The sequence below is a fragment of the Dermacentor silvarum genome, chromosome 1 (genome assembly GCF_013339745.2).
Source record: "Dermacentor silvarum isolate Dsil-2018 chromosome 1, BIME_Dsil_1.4, whole genome shotgun sequence".
In the NCBI taxonomy this organism is placed as follows: domain Eukaryota; kingdom Metazoa; phylum Arthropoda; class Arachnida; order Ixodida; family Ixodidae; genus Dermacentor; species Dermacentor silvarum.
Genome location: NC_051154.1, coordinates 251600856 through 251620096, shown reverse-complemented (window position 1 = coordinate 251620096; position 19241 = coordinate 251600856). Strand labels below are relative to the sequence as shown.

The 19241-nt window shown below is 48.2% G+C and overlaps 1 protein-coding gene across 1 annotated transcript; it reads right to left on the bottom strand.

Annotated features, from left to right (window-relative positions):
• Nucleotides 1–1467: 1467 nt before the first annotated feature.
• LOC119439191 (sodium-coupled monocarboxylate transporter 2-like) lies at nucleotides 1468–18880 on the bottom strand. The gene is made up of 6 exons (XM_037704828.2): nucleotides 18778–18880; nucleotides 16121–16189; nucleotides 5318–5369; nucleotides 4406–4473; nucleotides 3239–3319; nucleotides 1468–1575 (listed from the first exon to the last, which is right to left on the bottom strand). Exons 1-6 carry the CDS (start codon nucleotides 18868–18870, stop codon nucleotides 1498–1500), a joined length of 441 nt encoding a protein of 146 aa, XP_037560756.2. The 5' UTR covers nucleotides 18871–18880; the 3' UTR covers nucleotides 1468–1497.
• Between the last annotated feature and the right edge of the window lie 361 nt (nucleotides 18881–19241).

Sequence of the window (19241 nt, the reverse complement as noted above, 5' to 3'; positions counted from 1 at the left end):
ATCGACAGGGTCTGAGCTTGCCTCCCTCCGTAGCGCAGTGCTTTATGTGCACGAACCAATCACCAAATACTTGGGCTCTATTCTGTGACTCAAAGGCAGCACTACAGTCACTCTTATCAGCTCTGCGCCGCAGCCCACATGAACAATTGGTGCCGAAGAGATTACGAATTACGCTACCATCAAGCGATGGACAGAGGCCACGACATTGTATTTCAGTAGCTACCTGGGGCACTGCAACATCACTGGCAATGAATGTGCCGACAAAGCTGCCGTGAGGCACATGAAGATGTGAAAGAATCTCGATACCACTGTCGAGAACGGATGCAGCGCGGCACCTTAGCAGTCTTTCCATATTATAACTATGAGAAAATGGAATCCAACGGAGTTTACCAACTGGCGCCTATATGCCTATGGACCGCACAGCAATTACAACTTTTACCGGGTTTTAACCGACTGGAAGAAACATGACTGTGCCGCCTGCGAATAGTAGTTTATTTTACAAATGCCTATTCATTCCTAATTGGAATGACAGACAGTGCCAATTGCAGCACATGTGATGTTGAGAAAACCACCAGACATCTCTTATGTGACTGACCCAGATACAAAGATGAGAGGAGTGCCCTTCGTATGGCTTTGGGGCACTTAAACGACAGGCCTTTTACGGAGGAGAAGATCTTGGGCCCGTGACCTCGTGCGTCTGCTATGTGCGGGGCTACTAAGGCGCTGTTGCGTATTTTGAGGTGCACTGGCCTGTATGACCGCTTGTGACGAAACTCAGCGATGAACGCATGACTGTGTAACTGTGCAGGGTGTGAACTTCTCTCTTCCTTTTCCTCTCTCAATCCGCCTTTCCCCCTTCCCCAGCGCAGGGTAGCCTACCAAGCTCAGCCTGGTTAATCTCCGTGCCTTTCCGTTATGACTTCTCTCTCTGTTGACTACATCTACCATCAGGTTCGCGCATACCTGCGAAACTTAAACCGATGGTGCTATCCTTGCCTTCTTTCCGTATATGTCTTTTTCGCAATGTGCCATCATATCGCTTTCTACGCAAAACCTTTATGTGCTTGGGAGGGACATAGTGCGCACTAAAGCTCTGCATTTTATTATTAGTGAGCAAAAAAATGATTCAGAGTAGCACATCATTTTCGCATGCTGCATATGGTTGCTCATTGAAAATTAAAAAGAAATACTCAGGGGTAGAAGAAACTCTATATATAACTTATAAAATACCATTTCTATGCCCAGAAACGAAAGGAAGGAGAGCGTGCGTAGAAAGCGAAATGAGTGGTAAAATGCCAGACAAGTTAATGAGATTTAGTTCTTATTAGCTACCCTGCACGGAGGGAGAATATAACGGGGTATAGCAAGAGATAAAGAGCCGAGAATCGCGGAGGTCCGTAGACCTCAAGGGCGCATACTGTGCTTCCTACGTCGCGGTGACGTCCACAGGCCCCTGGAATTGGGGAGCCGGCACTGCTCTGTTTTCTTGTTGCGTGCTTACTTGAATATTTTGATCCGCCCTCCCTCGTCAGCCAGTCTTATCATGTTGCCGAATCCTCCGACATGCAGCACGCCCTGTGCAGGAGATGGAGGAAAAAAGAAAAAAAAGAAAAAAAAAAAGAAAACAATGGAGCAAACAGGTTGCGGAGGCAAGTGGCGTTTGTTTTTCTCGCCCCTAATGGCGCGTGACAGGTGCAACTGCGAGAGGTCGAGTCATGGGAACTGCAGCCTGAAATAAGGCCTCATTCACACATGCAAAGCGCGTGTCACGCACGGTGCGTCGGGAGAGGGTTGCCGAAGGGTTGTCACCGTACGGATAGAGCACCGCTCTGCGCGATTTTTGAGGAAAACGCTCGGACTAAAGGCCGTGACGGTGACGTACGGAGCGTACGACTAATGAGCCTAACGCGTGCGGGTGGTTGACAATAAACGCCCTCGCGATTTCAGAAATAGCGAGAAAGCCTACTGGAACGGTAGTAACAAATGTGCGTCGCTGCCTGGTATCGATGCTTAGTCATTTGTCATTTATTTTTCAGAGAGCTTGATTTCGAAGTGGAAAATTGTGGATAAGTGTATAAAAAGGGGCAGTTCCGCTGGCCGGAGTCGAACTCTTTGGTACAAGGCTGTCAAGAGTAGTGTGAGAAAGTGGTGAGGGGGGAGGTGTATGTCTCAAGTAATGTTTTAGATCACGAATTAATATTAAACAAATACCGGGTCCGAATATCGGACCAAATACCACGTGTTCTCTTATACTGCCTCTAAAAATTTAAAAAGAAAGAAAAGAACACATGCTGAGGTAGGCGGCAAGAAAACCTGATATATTTCCTTCAATAAGTTGCAATGTTGTTTTTGAAGTCTGCTCAGATATACAAACACACTCCCATACACATATGACGCATGCACATACATGGTAATGTGTTGATGAACGCCCCGGCAAAACGTGTCCCCGTGGCATACAAAGAAAGCTTTCATTCCATTGCTCGTTGCGCGGTCCTTAACTTCTTCAGCTTCTTTAATGATCTCCAAGTTTCTGCCCCGAATGTTAGCAGCGGTTTCGTACACAACTCCGAAAATGCACTTTAATAAGGGGGCAAACATACTTTTTCTGCCATCCGTGTTTTTGCTTACCTGCTGACGTCGTACGAGGGCAAAAGATGGGCCTTGTCTTCTGACCCTTTCATTTATTATTATTATTTTTTTTTTTTGCAGTGTGCGCTAACGCGCTTGTTTACGATGTCAAGTGTGCACCCTTTGGGGCTTATTCGCCCCCAATAAGCGTGATCTATTTTGCGTGCTGCCGACACTTTCAAGTCAGGAAATTTATGGGCACCGACAAACATGCCATTCTTAACAGGAAAGCAGCGATCGCAGTCCGATAAAGACAACACGCAACATAAATGACGATTATTGTTTGTGGGCAAGGTAAAAGTCCGAAAGGGTGTATAGTTTTTGGAGTGACCCTCAGCAAGTACGTTTAATACGCACACGAACACGGGCGCTAACATACCCTCATGCGTGTGCTCGCACGCTCTTACTGCGGCCGAAGCCTAAACACACACGCAGATCTTGTGTTTGGCAGCTGTAAGATGGTCGAGCACAAAGTAGCGTTGCGTGCTTTCGGGCTATGCGTATGCAAATGAATTACATCGTTACTTAGCACCAGCCTGCACTGGTGGGCAGATGAATGGATAGGCATACGGGTAGATATTAATTAATAAACGTATATATACATACGTACCGCTGTAATAACTATAATGTAGCTCGCGTATATCAGTATCATCTGAACTGCGTCCGTCCACACCACTGCCTTTAGGCCTCCCTGTAGAGAAGAAAGAGAGCATATTCGTGTGATTTACCTAACTGGCGTGTTCTTGTAAGATGAGATGCAGCTTTATTGCTTTCGCGCGCCCATTGTGAAAAACACATAAACGCTGGCTCCGGACACATTTAGCGGGCCTCCTGTGAAATTGTCAGCACTGCAGTGTTAAAGAGTCGTGAGAACTCTCATTAACAATCTGCAGAGCTTCACGTATATTAGAGGAAATGCCGCGCAAGACCCACTGTTAACACGGCCCAGCAGCATCTGAGCTCTAGCTGCCCATGCGCAGTGATTGAATGATGATTTACTCGTAGTGATCTTGCATTCTAAAGCTATTCAGCTGCGGACGTCATCTCTGGCGAAGGGGGCGTGGGGGGGGGGGGGGGGAGGAAAAGAAAGGAAACTGAAACTGAATGCACAAAAGAAATATAGCGGGTGTTTCAGCGAACATTAAAAAAATTGTTTAAAGGTTGCCTGTGGCAGATAGCACAACTCTAGTTCATGAGCTGGTGTCTTTATGACTACAGCAGCGCAAGACAAGACGATGATGAGCAAGGACATAAGGCAGGCGACGACAACAGCAACAATAACACCGACAACAACAACAACAACAACAACGACAATGATAACTGTCAGTTAGCGACCGTCCTGTTTTCTTCCTCGTGTTGTTTTGCGCTATCGTACCAGTTCTAACCTTGTCTCCGTGTTTTATTGCGTTTACGTGTTACCACGGGCCTTGTAAGCATATTCGTAAGTGTTTTATATTTCCTCGAACTTCTTATCAGTACTTATCAAATAGCTCAGTTGTTTTTGCGTCAGGAAACCCTTTATGACTGGCTGACTAACTTACTGACCGACTGACCCGTCCCGACAGACCGATTGACAAACCGGCTAAGCAACCAAGTAAATAGCTAACGTCAGCGTGAATAGGACAAGAACATTGCGTTCAGCAACCTTCGGGATGCAGCGGACGAAACAAAAAAATGCCTGCAACTTTAATAGTCGAAGATGAAAAAGCTCGCTGTTCAGCTCACTACTTCCGTAGAAACTAACTTCCGGTTATGAAATGATGCCTTCGAGACTTACGATGTTCGTGTAGAAGGTGCAGGCCAAGCCGTTCACGACGATTGAGGTCCACACGGACAAGCCGGTCACTTGAAACGGGACGAATGAGAGAAAAAAGAAAGAGTGAATGCACTCCACAAATGTCTGTACGAGTTCGATACTGCGGTACAACATTTTATTTTTCTCCTCCCTTGTGCGTGCATCCAATGTGCGTACATCCATTCTAGCCCTTTGCGTAACAGAGCTGTTTCTTGAACAAGGCACTATTAAAGGTGGCAAAAAACCTGCAAATCGATGACGCACGAGCGTGCGCGCTTAGCAACCACGGAACTCGTCAAACAGCGCGCGAGCTCAGTACTCGTACTACACAAGATCACTAAAGCTTATTTATTTAATATTTAAATATAGGCATCAAGGAAGCAACGAAGTAGGAGACAGCATTGCGCAACACGATTGAAGCCGTATCGATCCAACACGTGATCGTCACGTCAGAGCGCGCGGTATATAGGCATTAGTGTTCCCTCTCGGCAGGCAAAGCTACAGCATGGCAGCCGAACACTAGTGCGCATCGATTAAAGACTACCGGTAACCAAACATTTCCGGCCGGTACGCCGACTCTCGGACGTCGCACGCACGCACGCACGCACGCACGCACGCACGCACGCACGCACGCACGCACGCACGCACGCACGCCGCTGCAATAACGGAGCGTTCAATCAAAATCGAACCTTTCTGCTCGCGCCACACAAATATGACAATGGGTCAACGTGTTTGTATTGTCACATTAAAAAACAACATAGCAACGTATCAAACACAAGGACCTTAAACATATCGAGGGACTCTCCATGCCGCTGATTACAAGAATACAAGACAGGCAGGCAGGCAGACAGACAGGCCGGCGTAAGAATACAAGGACAGGCAGAGAGGCCTCACCCGATGACACTGCCAAGGACGGCCCGTACAACGCCACTCCGGTGTAGAGAACCTGCAACATGGGCATCCAGTTGTCTTTATACGTTCGTAAGGTCTTCCGAGCTTATAGTCCGTGCGTATCTCAACGCTGCGCGCACAGCCTTTGTCCAAGCAAAAGAAGCCGCCACTCTGCGCACCTGGCTCGAGGACGCGTTATTGTCAGCCTGCTGTGCCCTGCTCGAAAGCTCTGAAAGGGAGCCGAGCTAACTCTGGTTTAAGGTCTCACTTGTGGTTACCGTTGCAATGCATGCTTTCAGCTTTCACCCGCCGTGGTTGCTTAGTGGCCGTGGTGTTGGGCTGCTAAGCACGAGGTCGCGGGATCGAATCCCGGCCATTGCGGCCGCATTTCGATGGGCGCGTTTCGAGGTGCACGCTAAAGAACCCCAGGTGGCCCAAATTATTCCTGAGTCCCCCTAGCTACCACGGCGTGCCTCATTGTCAGATGGTGGGTTTGGCACGTAAAACCCCGTAATTGTTTTCCGCTTTCTCTGCATCCAAACTCATCTTGCACGCTTTATTGTGATACTTGAAATCTGTCATTTGGTGATAACCTGTCGCCATCTGCGTGACTTTCTTCTGCCTCATGGTCGTCTGGAAGGTATTATATACTCTGTTGTTATCTTGAGGCACCACAACTATCGCTATGTATACCATACCATGCAGCTGCCCCTATAGAACTCACTGCACCCTGACCATACGTTATCATTATGTAGACATAACGATGCCGACATACCTATGCCAACCGCAGGCGTCGCTTTATTGTAAAGGCACCTCCACACGTACTTTAAACATGCAGTCTCTAAAAAGAAGACAGCACACATGTGCAACCTTGCAGAATCACCAGCCAATTTCCAGCGAAGCAGTTTCTTTCGAGCAGTTGTAGTAAGAATTTCAGTTGCCTGTGATTAAACCACATGCTTTAACACGTTAGGCGCGCATGACTTGCCTGTTTGAAACCTTGCCCGGATATAATGCTTTCGAACGGGAGGTTTAGGCAATTTTTAACAAGAGTAGCGATTCATCCACACAAATTTTACTTCGCGAGAACATTTGCCATAGTGTTTCTCGTATTTTCACTAATTTTCGCCTACGCACGCAGTTATGATGTTTTTATTATTTTATAATAATTATTTTATGATATTTATTTTCGTAATCCTGTAGTGGTGATGGTATATAAACTACAAAGGAACGCGCTTAACGAGCACATTGTATGACTGCCATCGTGCTCGACAGTTTGGCGGATTGATCATGACGGTGGCTTATTGTTGACGTCTGCAAACCAGTTTAACAGTGTGCAGATCCAAAGCACATGTTGAAATTCATTTGAAGAGAAGCTCTAGTGAAGCAGATAATTAAATTTTATGGAACTAACAGCAATGCCTACAATTGTGTTTACTTTCATCTTATTTGCAGCGTGTAATTTAATGCAATGCTGATGTTTATCCGCCACAAAGTTGAGAAATTTAATCTCGAGCAATTTCTATGTTTATGCATAATGCGAACACCGCTCACAAGCTATGCCGAAATGCGAACACTTAATTACGCGGACGCATAGCGCGCGAGAGAAGTCTGCGCACTGACGTCAAGAGTGACGTCGCGAGGACCATGACAGGTGTCTTGAAGGGTTCTGTACTTGTTGCGCCACAGTGGCACACACCCGATCCGGAGGATTTGCCGACAATGCGCACACATCCAGCAACACATACCGAATCAAAGAAATTAAAGTATCAAAGATTCGGTTGGATATGATACGTTCTCCCATTAAGACGTCGGCGTGCTTTAGAGGTGCCTATGATTAATGGCTTTATGTGGTTCAGATAGATATGTTCAGCCTTTATTTAGGTATTTATCATTGTATGTTTTTATTTTGCAGAAGAGGTGTGTGTGTACTGGTATTACTTTGTCAGTCAGCCTGCTATATATACAGGGGTTCTACAAGCACGTTGGGGAGACGACGACGAAGTGTCTGCTTGGCAGAACGTTTTTTGAGTATCTCTTGCCATTTTGTGGAATTATACGTGTACCTCTGAGAAGTCGATTCTTTGTTCGTGGGCGATGGACGCGGACCAACCCGGACGTCTGCCAGATTCGGCGACGTCAGCGGTGGCCGCGTCAAGAAAGCGGACTGGCCCTCACAGCAACTCTGACAGCGAGGACACCCATATCTACTCACTGAGCAGCGAGGAGGCCTCCGACGACGACGACTTCGAACTTGTTATGAGCCGTAAGGCGAAGAGACGCAACACCAGGACCTCTTCGTCCTCGAGCACATTGAATGAAAGACCACAACAGAGGCCTGCGACCAACACCATCCTCTTCGTTCCTACTGTACCCAACGGGAACATGAAACGCCTCAACAGGCAAACCGTTTCGGTGCTGCTAGAGGCACTGGTGCCGAATGAAATTGTCGACATCAGAGTAAACACGCGCAAGAACGTCCTGGCGGTCGACGTTACTCATGCAGCCGCACTGAATACCCTGCACAACGTCACCGACCTGGACGGAATGAAGGTCCGTTCCCACATCCCGCTGGGCTCTGACATCGTCACCGGTGTCATCTACGATGTAGATTCCGCGATTCCCAGCTCCGACTCGGAAATTCTTGTGAAACCAGCCAGTGAAGCTGATGTCATCGCGAGTGTTACCCGCCTGGGCAGCTCACGCTGTTTGAAGATAGTGTTCAAGGGAGACTGTCTACCTTCATATGTAAAGGTAGGCCACTTTCGACATCCTGTGCGACCTTTCGTACCGAAGCCACTACAATGCCTCAAATGCATGAGGCTGGGCCACGTGAGAAGCGTTTGCGAGAATGCAGCAGTGTGTTCTCGCTGCGCTGAAACGCACTCCGCGGATGATTGCAGGGCCACTGTTCTTAAATGCTCGAATTGTCATGGGCCCCATGAAGCTTCGTCAAAGGATTGCCCAAACATGAAAAGGGAGCTGGCTGTATTAAAACAAATGGCGAGAGACCATTCGTCTCACCGAGAGGCTGCCAAAACCATCAGAAAGCGGCGATATCGTCGCCGACGTTCGTTGAAGAAAATCAGCGTCTCTACCGCGTCTGTCGCATATCCACCGGCTCCACCGCCCTTGCCGCCCAGACCGGTCACGGCTGATAGGAACCAGAATGCTGGAAAAAGTGAGACTGCGGTTGATGCAGCTTGGCCTAGGTTGCCAAGACCACAGCCACCCGCAAAGCCACAGCGCACATCGGCAACCACGAATGCTGAACCTCCCGCCGATAAACTGCCTGAAGAGGACAAACAAGTGATCGCGTTGCTTCGATCAATGATGAACGCCATTCGCGTGCTCCTAGGCAAGCTAAAAACGCCGTCAGCTCAAAGTGCACTACAGGTACTGGATGCTCTAAATCCAGTACTTGCAAGCCTTGAGTAGACACCATGGCTCGTCCAATACTGTCATTTCGCACTGAGGTCAGACAAGCTTCGATTTTACAGTGGAACGCCAGAGGCTTGAGGTCCCGCATCTCATCCTTCCGTCAATATGTTTTCACAAATCGGATTCCCATAATCGTTATTTGTGAACCCAACGTACTTACTCCCATCAAACTGTCAGGGTACGAACCATTTTTGTCGTCGACGTGCGAGGAGCGCAGCAAAATTGTCGTTTACATCCGCACGAATTTTACGTATGCCCACCATGCAGTACAACCACATGATGACAATCAGTATGTCTGCCTACGTGTAAAAAAGAAACACGTGTCATTCACACTCATTGGTGTCTACTTATCGCCGTCAGGACGATTTGAATGCGATAGACTGCGAGACATATTGTTACATACCAGTGGTCCTTGGATTATAACGGGCGATTTCAACGCACATCACTTACTCTGGGGTAGCTCGGCAATCAATTCCAGAGGCAGGAATCTGGTAACATTCGCCAATGATCACGACCTTTGTGTGATGAATGACGGCAGTCCTACATACCTGCGAGGCCTCAAGTACAGCAGTTGCCTAGATTTGACTTTGGTATCACGATGCTTCAGCTCGCAAGTACAGTGGTTTTCAGACATAGAAACGCATGGAAGTGACCATATTCCCACTTACTTGAAGATCAGGGGGCTAAACAATTCCTCCTCGTCGAATGCAGTACAACGTATCGATTGGACTAAATTCAAGCTACATATGGAAAATGCATGCAGAGAAGACTTGGGCCATAGCCTAGAGGAAACCATCTCAGAGGCAATGAGAGAAGCTTCATGCCTCCTAACATTGAAAGCGAACCGTTCCCAATTTGACGTAGAACTGGAGAGGCTAACGGCACTTCGACGACGAGCTGAAAGGAGGTACAGGCGCACGAAGGCAGTTTGTGACCTGAGAATGGCACGAAGAACACAGAAGAAAATCCAGCGCCGTTTGGACAAATTGCAGGAACAACGTTGGAAGTCCTTTTGTGAATCCCTGGACCCTCGTAAACCACTTTCATACATCTGGAGGACAGTTCGTGGCCTTCGTGGCCCTAGCGACATCCCTTCATGGCCTTAGCCCTACATCACTGCCAGACGCAACTTGAGGTGGCAAATAATTTTTGTGCGCGGATCGCCGGCGTGTGTGTCACCCCCCACGCCGAAGGTGTTAGTGTCGTCACTGTGTCTCGCGTACCAGAAATGGAACTTCCATTTACTATGGAAGAACTTGACGCATCTTTGGCTGCTTCTCGACGTTCATCTTCACCAGGGCCTGACGGCATCACCTATGCAGCTCTTGTCCATCTTGGACGGGAGGCCAGGCAAGAGCTGTTGAATTACTACAACCGCTCATGGCGTGACGGAATTGTTCCTCTGCAATGGAAAATAAGTCGGCTTGTACCGCTACTAAAAACAGGGAAGTCGCCTTTAGACCTGACATCATATCGCCCTATTGCCCTGGCAAGTTGCGTAGGTAAAGTAATGGAAAAAATGACCCTTACACGCTTAGAATGGTACCTTGAACGCCACAGTATATACCCTGACTCAATGACAGGCTTTCGGCGAGGCAGGTCTTCAATAGACAATGTTATCGACCTGACAACGTACATACAGTAACAAAAATGTCTCAAGCGCATATCAGTGGCGCTCTTTCTTGATGTGAAAGGGGCGTACGATAATGTCACACATGAAGCGATCCTTGAATCACTGGAGGCTGTCGGAATCGGTGGCCGTATGTTTCAATGGATCAGAGACTATTTGACCAGAAGGTCCTTCTATGTGCAGACCGAAAATGGCCCCTCTGCCAACTATTATACCTACTGCGGCGTCCCACAGGGCGGGGTATTGAGCCCTATTCTGTTTAACCTAGCTATGATTGGCCTTGCTGAACTATTACCCAATACAATACACCTGTCGATCTACGCCGACGATATTTGTCTTTGGTCTTCTGCGGTGACTCGTCTTCAAGTGCGCACAAGAATTCAGCGGGCAGCCACCCTAACTTGTTCCTATCTCCGAAAACAAGGCCTTACTATGTCCATCGAAAAATGTGCGCTCATTGCCTTTACGCGCAAACCCATGTCACCGTACCCTGTTTCTCTCAATGGCCAGGATATTACATACCAGAAGTCTCACCGCTTCTTAGGTGTGATTATTGACAGGAACCTTTCATGGAGCCCCCACTGCATCTACCTGAAGCGGAGACTAATTTCAATTATACATATAATGAAGTTCCTGTGTGGAAAAACTTGGGGAACGTCGGTACGGTCCATGCTGCAGCTGTACAGAACACTGTTTCTGGGCTTTTTACGATACAGCTTGCCGGTTTTGGCGAATACATGCAAAACAAATATTCGTACCCTCCAAAGTTTGCAAGGCCAGGCTCTGCGGACATGTCTTGGACTTCCACGATGCGCCTCGACTCATGCAACAATCGTGATTGCTAGAGACTACTTGATTCCAACATACATCACGGTTGACAACCTCAGAGCACACATTCGACACCTGTGTCGCGTACCCAGTCATCACATTGCTGTTTTGCCGGCACAAAGACCTCAGGCCACGTTTTCGAAACTTGTTGCGACACATCAAGGCTGCCTTCCATCGGGATTTACACCAGCGGCAAGACCACTGTCACCCCCGTGGTGTCTACGGCAGCCACAAGTACACCTCACGATTCCGGGAATTACGAACAAGCTCAGTCATTCCACGGTAGCTCTACGACAGTTGACATTGTCATTGCTGAACGATGCATATGAGTTAAGAACGCAAGTTTACACCGATGGATCTGTCTCAGCCACCAGCTCCACAGGCGCTTTTATCATCCCGACCTTACAAGTCACAAGGAAGTTCAAAGTGTCCCACATAACGACTTCTACGGCTACAGAACTTGCCGCTCTACGTGCTGCAGTTAATTACATCGTAGAAACACCACCTCGAAAGTGGGTCATTTTTTGTGACTCCAAGGCAGCCCTTCAGAGTCTGCAGTCAGCATTACGACGCAAGACACATGAACAACTGGTGTTTGAGACCAGAGAGGTTCTCCATCAAGCCCTCATGAACGGACATGACATCATCTTTCAATGGCTGCCGGGGCACTGTGGCATCGTTGGTAATGACCTTGCCGATGATGCCGCCCGGTCAGCCCATAAGGAAACCCTGACTGTTCCTATACCCTTATCGAGGACAGACGCTGCGAGGGGTCTTCGTTTACTCGCTCAAACCGAGAGAGAAACGTCATGGAGCAGCCCGATTTTTACGAACTGTCATCTCCAACGGCTGGATCCTACAATGAGGCTACAAATTCCATCGAACTTCCCCCGCCGTGATGCAACTTTACTTTGCCGCCTCTGGTTAGGAGTGGCTTTTACGAAAGCATACTCATTCCTTCTGGGCATGTCCGACACACCAACCTGTGACTCGTGCAACTGTGAGGAGACGGTGGAACACGTGTTGTGTTTTTGTCATCTTTATGAGACCGAACGTGACCTTCTCCGGAGTGTGTTAGACCGATTAGACAGCAGACCTTTTTCAGAGACAAAGATTCTTGGACCGTGGCCCCACGCGTCGCAGGCTTACGAAGCGACGCGGGCATTGTTACAGTTCATGAAGTCGACTGGCCTCAGTGACCGATTGTGAAGTGTGGGACAACCGCATGTGTTTATACTGCGAGTGCTTTCTTCCCTCTCTCTCCTTTCTTTTCATCCCTTTAAACCCCTTCCCCCGTGTAGGGTAGCAAACCGGACGTGCTTCTGGTTAACCTCCCTGCCTTTCCTTCTTTTTTTCTTCCTCCTCCTTGTTCCTCCACAAGCACGTTTGGCGGTACTTGCATTTGGCGCACGTATAATATATATATATATATATATATATATATCCGCCGAGACACAGACCGGCTCAGCAGCAGTGGTTACACCAAACTCGATAGGATACGCAAAGAGAGCTTCGTTTCAATGTGCAGACCCAATGTAAAGACCCAGATTGTTGTAGGAATATTCCTTAAAGGGATACGGACAGAAAATTTAAAATTTTACGAGAATGCTGAAAGTGAATCCTCAGTGTGTGATTACACCGAAAGGAAGTAGTCACTTAGCTCATTTTTGAGCCGATGGATTTATTTTTGGCGTTTTTGTGAGCGGGCACCTCGCCGCCCAACCCGCGCGAGTGGGAAGGCGTGACGTCACGACACCTTCGTCGGATAGCCAGCCGGCCGGCCGCGGTCATTCGAAGCGCCCCGACGCCGCCATAGCGAGCATGGATTGGAGTTATGGTGCCTCTACCAGCGATGAGTACACGTCTGAAGACGAGGACCATTCCAACTTGGCAAGAAAAATTACCGCTTACGGTTACGAGCCTTCCGCGTGAAGCGACGAAGAAAAGCAGGCGGCCGTGGAAGTGCCGGTCAGGTTTTCGCGAACCATAGCGCGAAGATTTCGCTCTGCACCAGACACTTGTGCAAGAATTATTTGTCATTTCCTCTGGAAACTTGCTTTTTCGAGAGTGCACGCAGGCGAGGCAGCTGCGAGGTACTTCAGCACTGCGCGGATGACCGAATAGTAGTTTATGCCATCGGCGTGAGCAACTGTTGTCAGGTATCAGTACCTACGAGACTCTCACGTCCACTTCGCCAGCCGCCCGACAGATGGCAGCACCTGTCTGGCGCTCTCCCCAGTTTTTCCTGCTTTTAGCTCGTGGAGAAGCAGAGCAGTGTGTGTGTCTGCCCCGCTGCCATGTATAGTACTGATCTCATGAGTCGCGCTCGCGCGCGCAATGCAAAGCATAATTGTACTATGCTTTGCCAACATTTTTAAAGACATTACTGCCTTCGTGCCCAGCCTCGGGCATTTCGCCCCAGCCTCGACCTCACACTGCTCAAGAAGGCTGCAAGTGAACGAAAACAATACCGACATCTTTTCGCCTCCGCTTTTCAAACGCGCCGCTGGTCATTTCTGCCTTGCGTTTTCGTGAGAAGACCGATGGCACAGCGTCAGGCTTTAAGCGTTGCCATTTTAGTGGCATGCCGAGGCTTTTCAGCACAGCCGGGCTGGTCACATAATCATCGTCGACGACGTGGTTCGCGCAAATGAAGTCATTTCTTAGAGGTCTCCAGGCTGGGGCGTGATGGCTGACAGGTAGGTATCCAAAGTTTACGCACCTTCTCGTCTCTGGGAAATGTGTGCGACGGCGTGTCACGACCGACGATGCTATTATAACAGCAATGTTTGGGCATTTCCTTCCGCCGCGACGAACGCGTCAATACCGAGCGACGACCGCGGGAAGATGCATGTAAGACGCACCACCTGCCTGGAGCGCCGACGGGGATAATGTATCAGACGGACCACGTGCGAGGGACCTTCAAGGGACCGACACACCCAGAAACACTGCGACAGCTGTGGCCGACCTTGGCCGCGCGCGCGCGCGCGGGTGGGTGTTATGACGTCAAATTTCAGCTGCTGCCGGCGGCCGCTTGGAGGCAAGGCGCAATAGAAAATCGCAAAAAAAGATGTTTCTAGTTCTTTTTTTCAAAGCAGCTTGCTGTATTCGCCATTTTCAACAGTTCAACTTTTGTTCTGACGCAAAAAACCACCCGCCAACTTTTGTGTCCGTATCCCTTTAAGCGACGCTTTAACAAAGCGGGAAATTAAACGCTATACAACTAAAAGCCATGTATACAACCATGTTTTTCACCCGATGACATCGTGTAACGTCATACAATGTTCATGCACTACACCGTTTACAAGCTATGCCCATTTGGACACACCAGATCAGGTGGTGTGTTATCGACGCACCGATGTCAGGAAGACGAAGGCAATGTAGGACGCTTGTCAAGGGAAGGATGGTGATGACAGATGCATGCACAGATAAGTACGACCCATATCTAAATGAATTTAATGCTTCTATACCAGTTCAGTTACAGTGGCACATAACCGTTCTGGAGGACTGGCCAAGAATGAGCATCTACTCAATGGCACATACCCAAATGGTTCAAGAAATAGGTAGCCCAAATGAAAAATCAATACGACCGTTGATATCCGCTGTGTATGGCCAGGGCGATATTCAACGCGCACATTCTCCCCTCTTCGTCTTCTCGGATTCCCGTACAGCCGTTAGGTCCTTTTCGGCGGCGCGCGTATCGAAACGGGCGAATAGAATTGCGATCAACAAGCTCACTAATTTCAGTCAAATTGGCACGGAAGCATATTTCCACATTGCATGGTTCCCGGCCCACCTGGGAGACTCAATCCAACCGCACGGCTGCAACCCCAACGAACGGGCTCACCGGCTGGCGCGCGATTTCACGACCCGCGCAGCCGTCAACGGCCCTCCTCGTAACGAGGCTAGCATCCAGAAAGACCCATTGTGCACCTTTCGCGAGATCGTCTCACACTACCGCTTGGAAAGGAGGTGGTTCTCTCCTCCTCACACAAAACTAAATAAACCACAAGCTAGCACGCTCAGAATGTTACAAACCCGCACGTACCCCCCTCCGCGGTCCCTTAGCAGGATAGACCCGCACTTCCCGCAGTCGTGCCCCAAATGCGGAGCCGACTCATGCTCTTTCGATCACATGCTCTGGCTGTGCCCAGCCATAGAAAACTCTATACTTGCCACAAAGGAACAGTGGGAGGAGTTCCTAAGAAGCGACCACCACCACATCCAACTCCAGGCAGTCCAGAGGGCCCACGACATCGCAAGGGGATTTCGCCTCCCGGTGCCATCGTGGGCGGAGCCACCGACTTGACCTGAGGGAGCCTTCGGCTCCCCCTGGCCAGTTTCTCAGGACCAATAAAAGTTCTTGTCACTGTCACTGTCACCGTTGAATGTCATGCGGATTCAACCAAGAGTCCTTGTGCTTTAGGGATACGTATGAGTCGACACTACACTTACAGATTTTATGTCGTGATACACTGTTTTATTACGCAGAACAGAGGTTCGCTCACTGGCACTACTTCGCCGGCATTTATAGAGTGACTTGCATGCCTATCGGGCGTGAAATCGACAATTAAGCCAAGCCCCGGAGAGATTGGCAATTCGTTTTAAATCTCAGAGGGCCACGCCGCCTCCCAATGAAAGTCTTCGTTTCTATGAAAGAAATACATTGTTTTTTTTGTGTGTGTTCGTGTATGCGTGCGCGTTTGTTTGTGTTCAAATATAAGCAACAACTGTCGTTCCTTTGAACCACGTACTCACTGTATTATACGTAGTGAATTCGACTTCGAAAAAAAAAAAAAACGTACCTTGCCCTTGCCACATCGTTTACAACGTGTTCGTGGTACTTCAAGCGGGTCGTTCGAAATGCTGAATTTATGTTAAAAGGAAGATATAGGCCTTGCACGCACCGTTTGGAGTATGAAGACGCCGGAGGCTACGTTCCTGATCAGGGTGGAGCTGTAGCGTTTTTCCAGGTACTGAAAAAAAAAAAAAGAAACGCTTCAAGTTTATTGCTTAACAAATTTAACTGAGGAATGAAGAGAGACGACTGAAATTCATTCGTCGACTCGTCTTACCGCGGGGTTGCTTTCAAATGACTCATGAATGGGTAATTCAACTTTCTCATTTTCGTACGTTTTTTTTCTGCCCCAACTATGGCCTTCAATACTTCAGTCTTTACGCTAGACCTGGAGGAACAAAATTCAAGCACCGGTGCTCTATCAACTTTCGATTGCCTATTAACTTAAGAAGTTTCAGGTGCTGTCGCAGAGTTAAGAGTGAAGTAAATCCGGATTCCTCCTTTGCTGCGTCCCTCATAGCCAAGCACGCAGGGTTGGAATATGTAAAACCACATTAATTAAACACAAATTGGTTCACTGACTTCTCAGCGACGTTTATTACGAAGGTAGGACGGCACACCCGACGGCTGAGGTCTGCTGGATGACGGCAGAGACGAATATGGCGAGCAGATAACCGTCCTCCTTACATCGAATGTTCGCGTTTCGTTCGCTAGGACGGTAACCTGTGCAACTTGTAGTAGCTAAATGCTCATCATGTCACGTTGAGTGGCTCTAGCATTGCCTTACGTTAGGGTTTAACGCGCATGGTCGATGGTCATGCATTATTTGGCGCACGTGTCTCTGTAGTGCGGCGAAGGCATGCTGTGGTCGTTCTCATTAGCCTAATTAAGTTGACCGCGGTACAATGTTCTCTCCCAGTGATTTTGTACTGCTAGCGTTCTACGCTCATTAGTCTAATCAAGTTTACCACGGTACAATGTTCTCTCCCAGTTATTATTACTTTTACTACTAACGCTCTACGCTACTTGATCCAGTTGAGCCTGGGCATGTCCTATTGTCGTCACTTCAAGAATTCGCCACAGTTCGACTGGGCTGCTTCTCGATTGGCACCTACTAAGCTGCTCCTCTCATAGACCACCGGTGTCTGTATTACGCATTACATGACGTTTTACCGGCACAGTTCCTTCCTTTTATGGCACCACGTGTGAACAGTTTTGCCCTTGCGGTGGCCAACAGCATATTCGTGGTGATAAGCACTGGCATCTTTGTTTCAAACTCGTGAACAATGCATCAAGGATTTATTCACAAAGAGAGGAGGCGGTGATTAAGGTGCGCATTCGGTAGATATGGTGTTGCATATTCTTTGCTTTGTTATTTTGCTATGTTCCCTGCGCCTGTACGTAAATGCCGTTTTTCTCGCAACAATTGTGAGTTGGGAGCCAAAGCGTGTTGGATGCAATTGTGCCATCTGTGTTTCTGTCGCGCTCAGTGTAAGCTGTGTGGGTAACGATGTCGGCGTTGTTTGTCGCTCCTGACCTTCAGTGTTTCCTTCAGTGGCAAGCACGAACACGTACTGAGCGACCCAAGTCTAAATTCGCTTTGCGGCCGGTCCAGTGTTTCCGTTGCGTTTACACTTGTCGTATAGTTGCTCGAGTGCGCCACGGTAATCCATGACTCAGCAGCACGCATTCGCTTTGTTTCTTTTGACAAAGGCTGTAGTTCCTCCGAACGCAATGCTTCTTCGGTGCGGGCGAGAGTGCTCGGAGAGTAGTTCCAGCAGTCTTGTTAATCTTTCGCGGCCTCGACTTTGGTACTTAGCCGCAGGGATGTTTGCTCCGCCGTCCAGTTATTCTTTATTGAGTCCAACCGGTTGGCCTGTTCACTATGAATCTCATTTTTATAATTTGTTTTCGACCTTTGAATTATTGATGACTGATGTTTACTGGTGTTGTTCTCATAATTTCCCCTTTCTACGTCACTTACTACGCCAGTCTAGACAATTTATTTTTTATGATTACCTGGAATTGCCCATACAGTTTATGGCCTCCATTGCCAATGGGTATGAGTTACCATTGTTTGCTAAACAACAACGACAACAACAACAACTAACTACTACTAAAGTAAGTACTAACTAACTTGACGGCACAAATGACAAAGAAATAGACGGGACAAATGCTGTCTTTCAACTAAACATTATTGGACGCGAAAATTGGCTTAAATAAAAGTTAAATTGAAAGACAGCGCTTGCCCGTCTATTTCTTTTATGTGTGCTCGTCTTTCCCTGCGCTACTACCGGGGATAAGTACTGCAGGGAAGGGCAGTTGATTGACCATGTGCTGAAAGATCAACGATTACTAATTCTGAGGAGGCTCTGCATATTCTCCTTCCTACACTCCCAAGAACATGTAGTGCGGATAGTCCGGAGTTCAACAAAGCTCTACTGGTCTAAGGTGGAATATTAAAAGAGAGAGGGAACACAAGGGCTTTAGTTACGGACCAAGTCAAAAGTTAATTGAGTTCAGGAACGCGCACGGGTTGCTTGTTCAACAAGGAAGCTGTATGGGTTCCGATGCGTCACCTAACTTTTGACTTTGTCACCGACAAGACATGTGAACAAGGAGTTCTTGTAAACGTGAATGAACATTTGACTCCGAACATACGAACATTTGACATGTTTCATTTTTCCTTATAATTACTTCTCTCCGCCTAGCGGGTTTGCGCTGAACTATTACGTCAATGACCTTCGTGTTTTCTACAAAGTGTACCTCGTTGATGCTGGTGAGGTTGAGGCCGTGGTACACGGGCAGGAAAAGGAACGCCGACAGGAGGACACCGCCGGATGTGGCAAACACGCCCATCCAGAGCAACGAGCCTAGAGGGGATAGGGCATGTGAGTAGTGCACAAGGATGACAGGGTGGAAAAATTATGTAGATACTCTAGGCAAAGCTTCTGGTACAATAAAATGTTAATATTTCTTCATGTGTGCTCCGCAACACTGTAATGATGCGAATGTAATGAAAGATAACAATGAGGTCACTACAGTTACACGAATTCTTCAAAGGGATTGCTAATTCTAATGTTTTAGGGGACCCACTTTATGGTGCTAATGACTGGCCGACAGCTAATACCAGTTCCGCCCTACTGATGCAGGCGCACCTGGGAGGTTCAGTGATGGGGCAGTTTTCACAGCATTTGGCAATGAACTGAATTATGGTGGCGTGGAGCAGA

Coding starts and splice junctions, on each gene's coding strand:
- LOC119439191 (XM_037704828.2), bottom strand. CDS start 18,870: ATGGGCGTGTTTGCCACATCCGGCGGTGTCCTCCTGTCGGCGTTCCTT. Junction 3,320..4,405: donor GCACCTTCTACACGAACATC/GTAAGTCTCGAA, acceptor TCTTCTCTACAG/GGAGGCCTAAAGGCAGTGGT. Junction 1,576..3,238: donor ACATTATAGTTATTACAGCG/GTACGTATGTAT, acceptor TCTCCTGCACAG/GGCGTGCTGCATGTCGGAGG.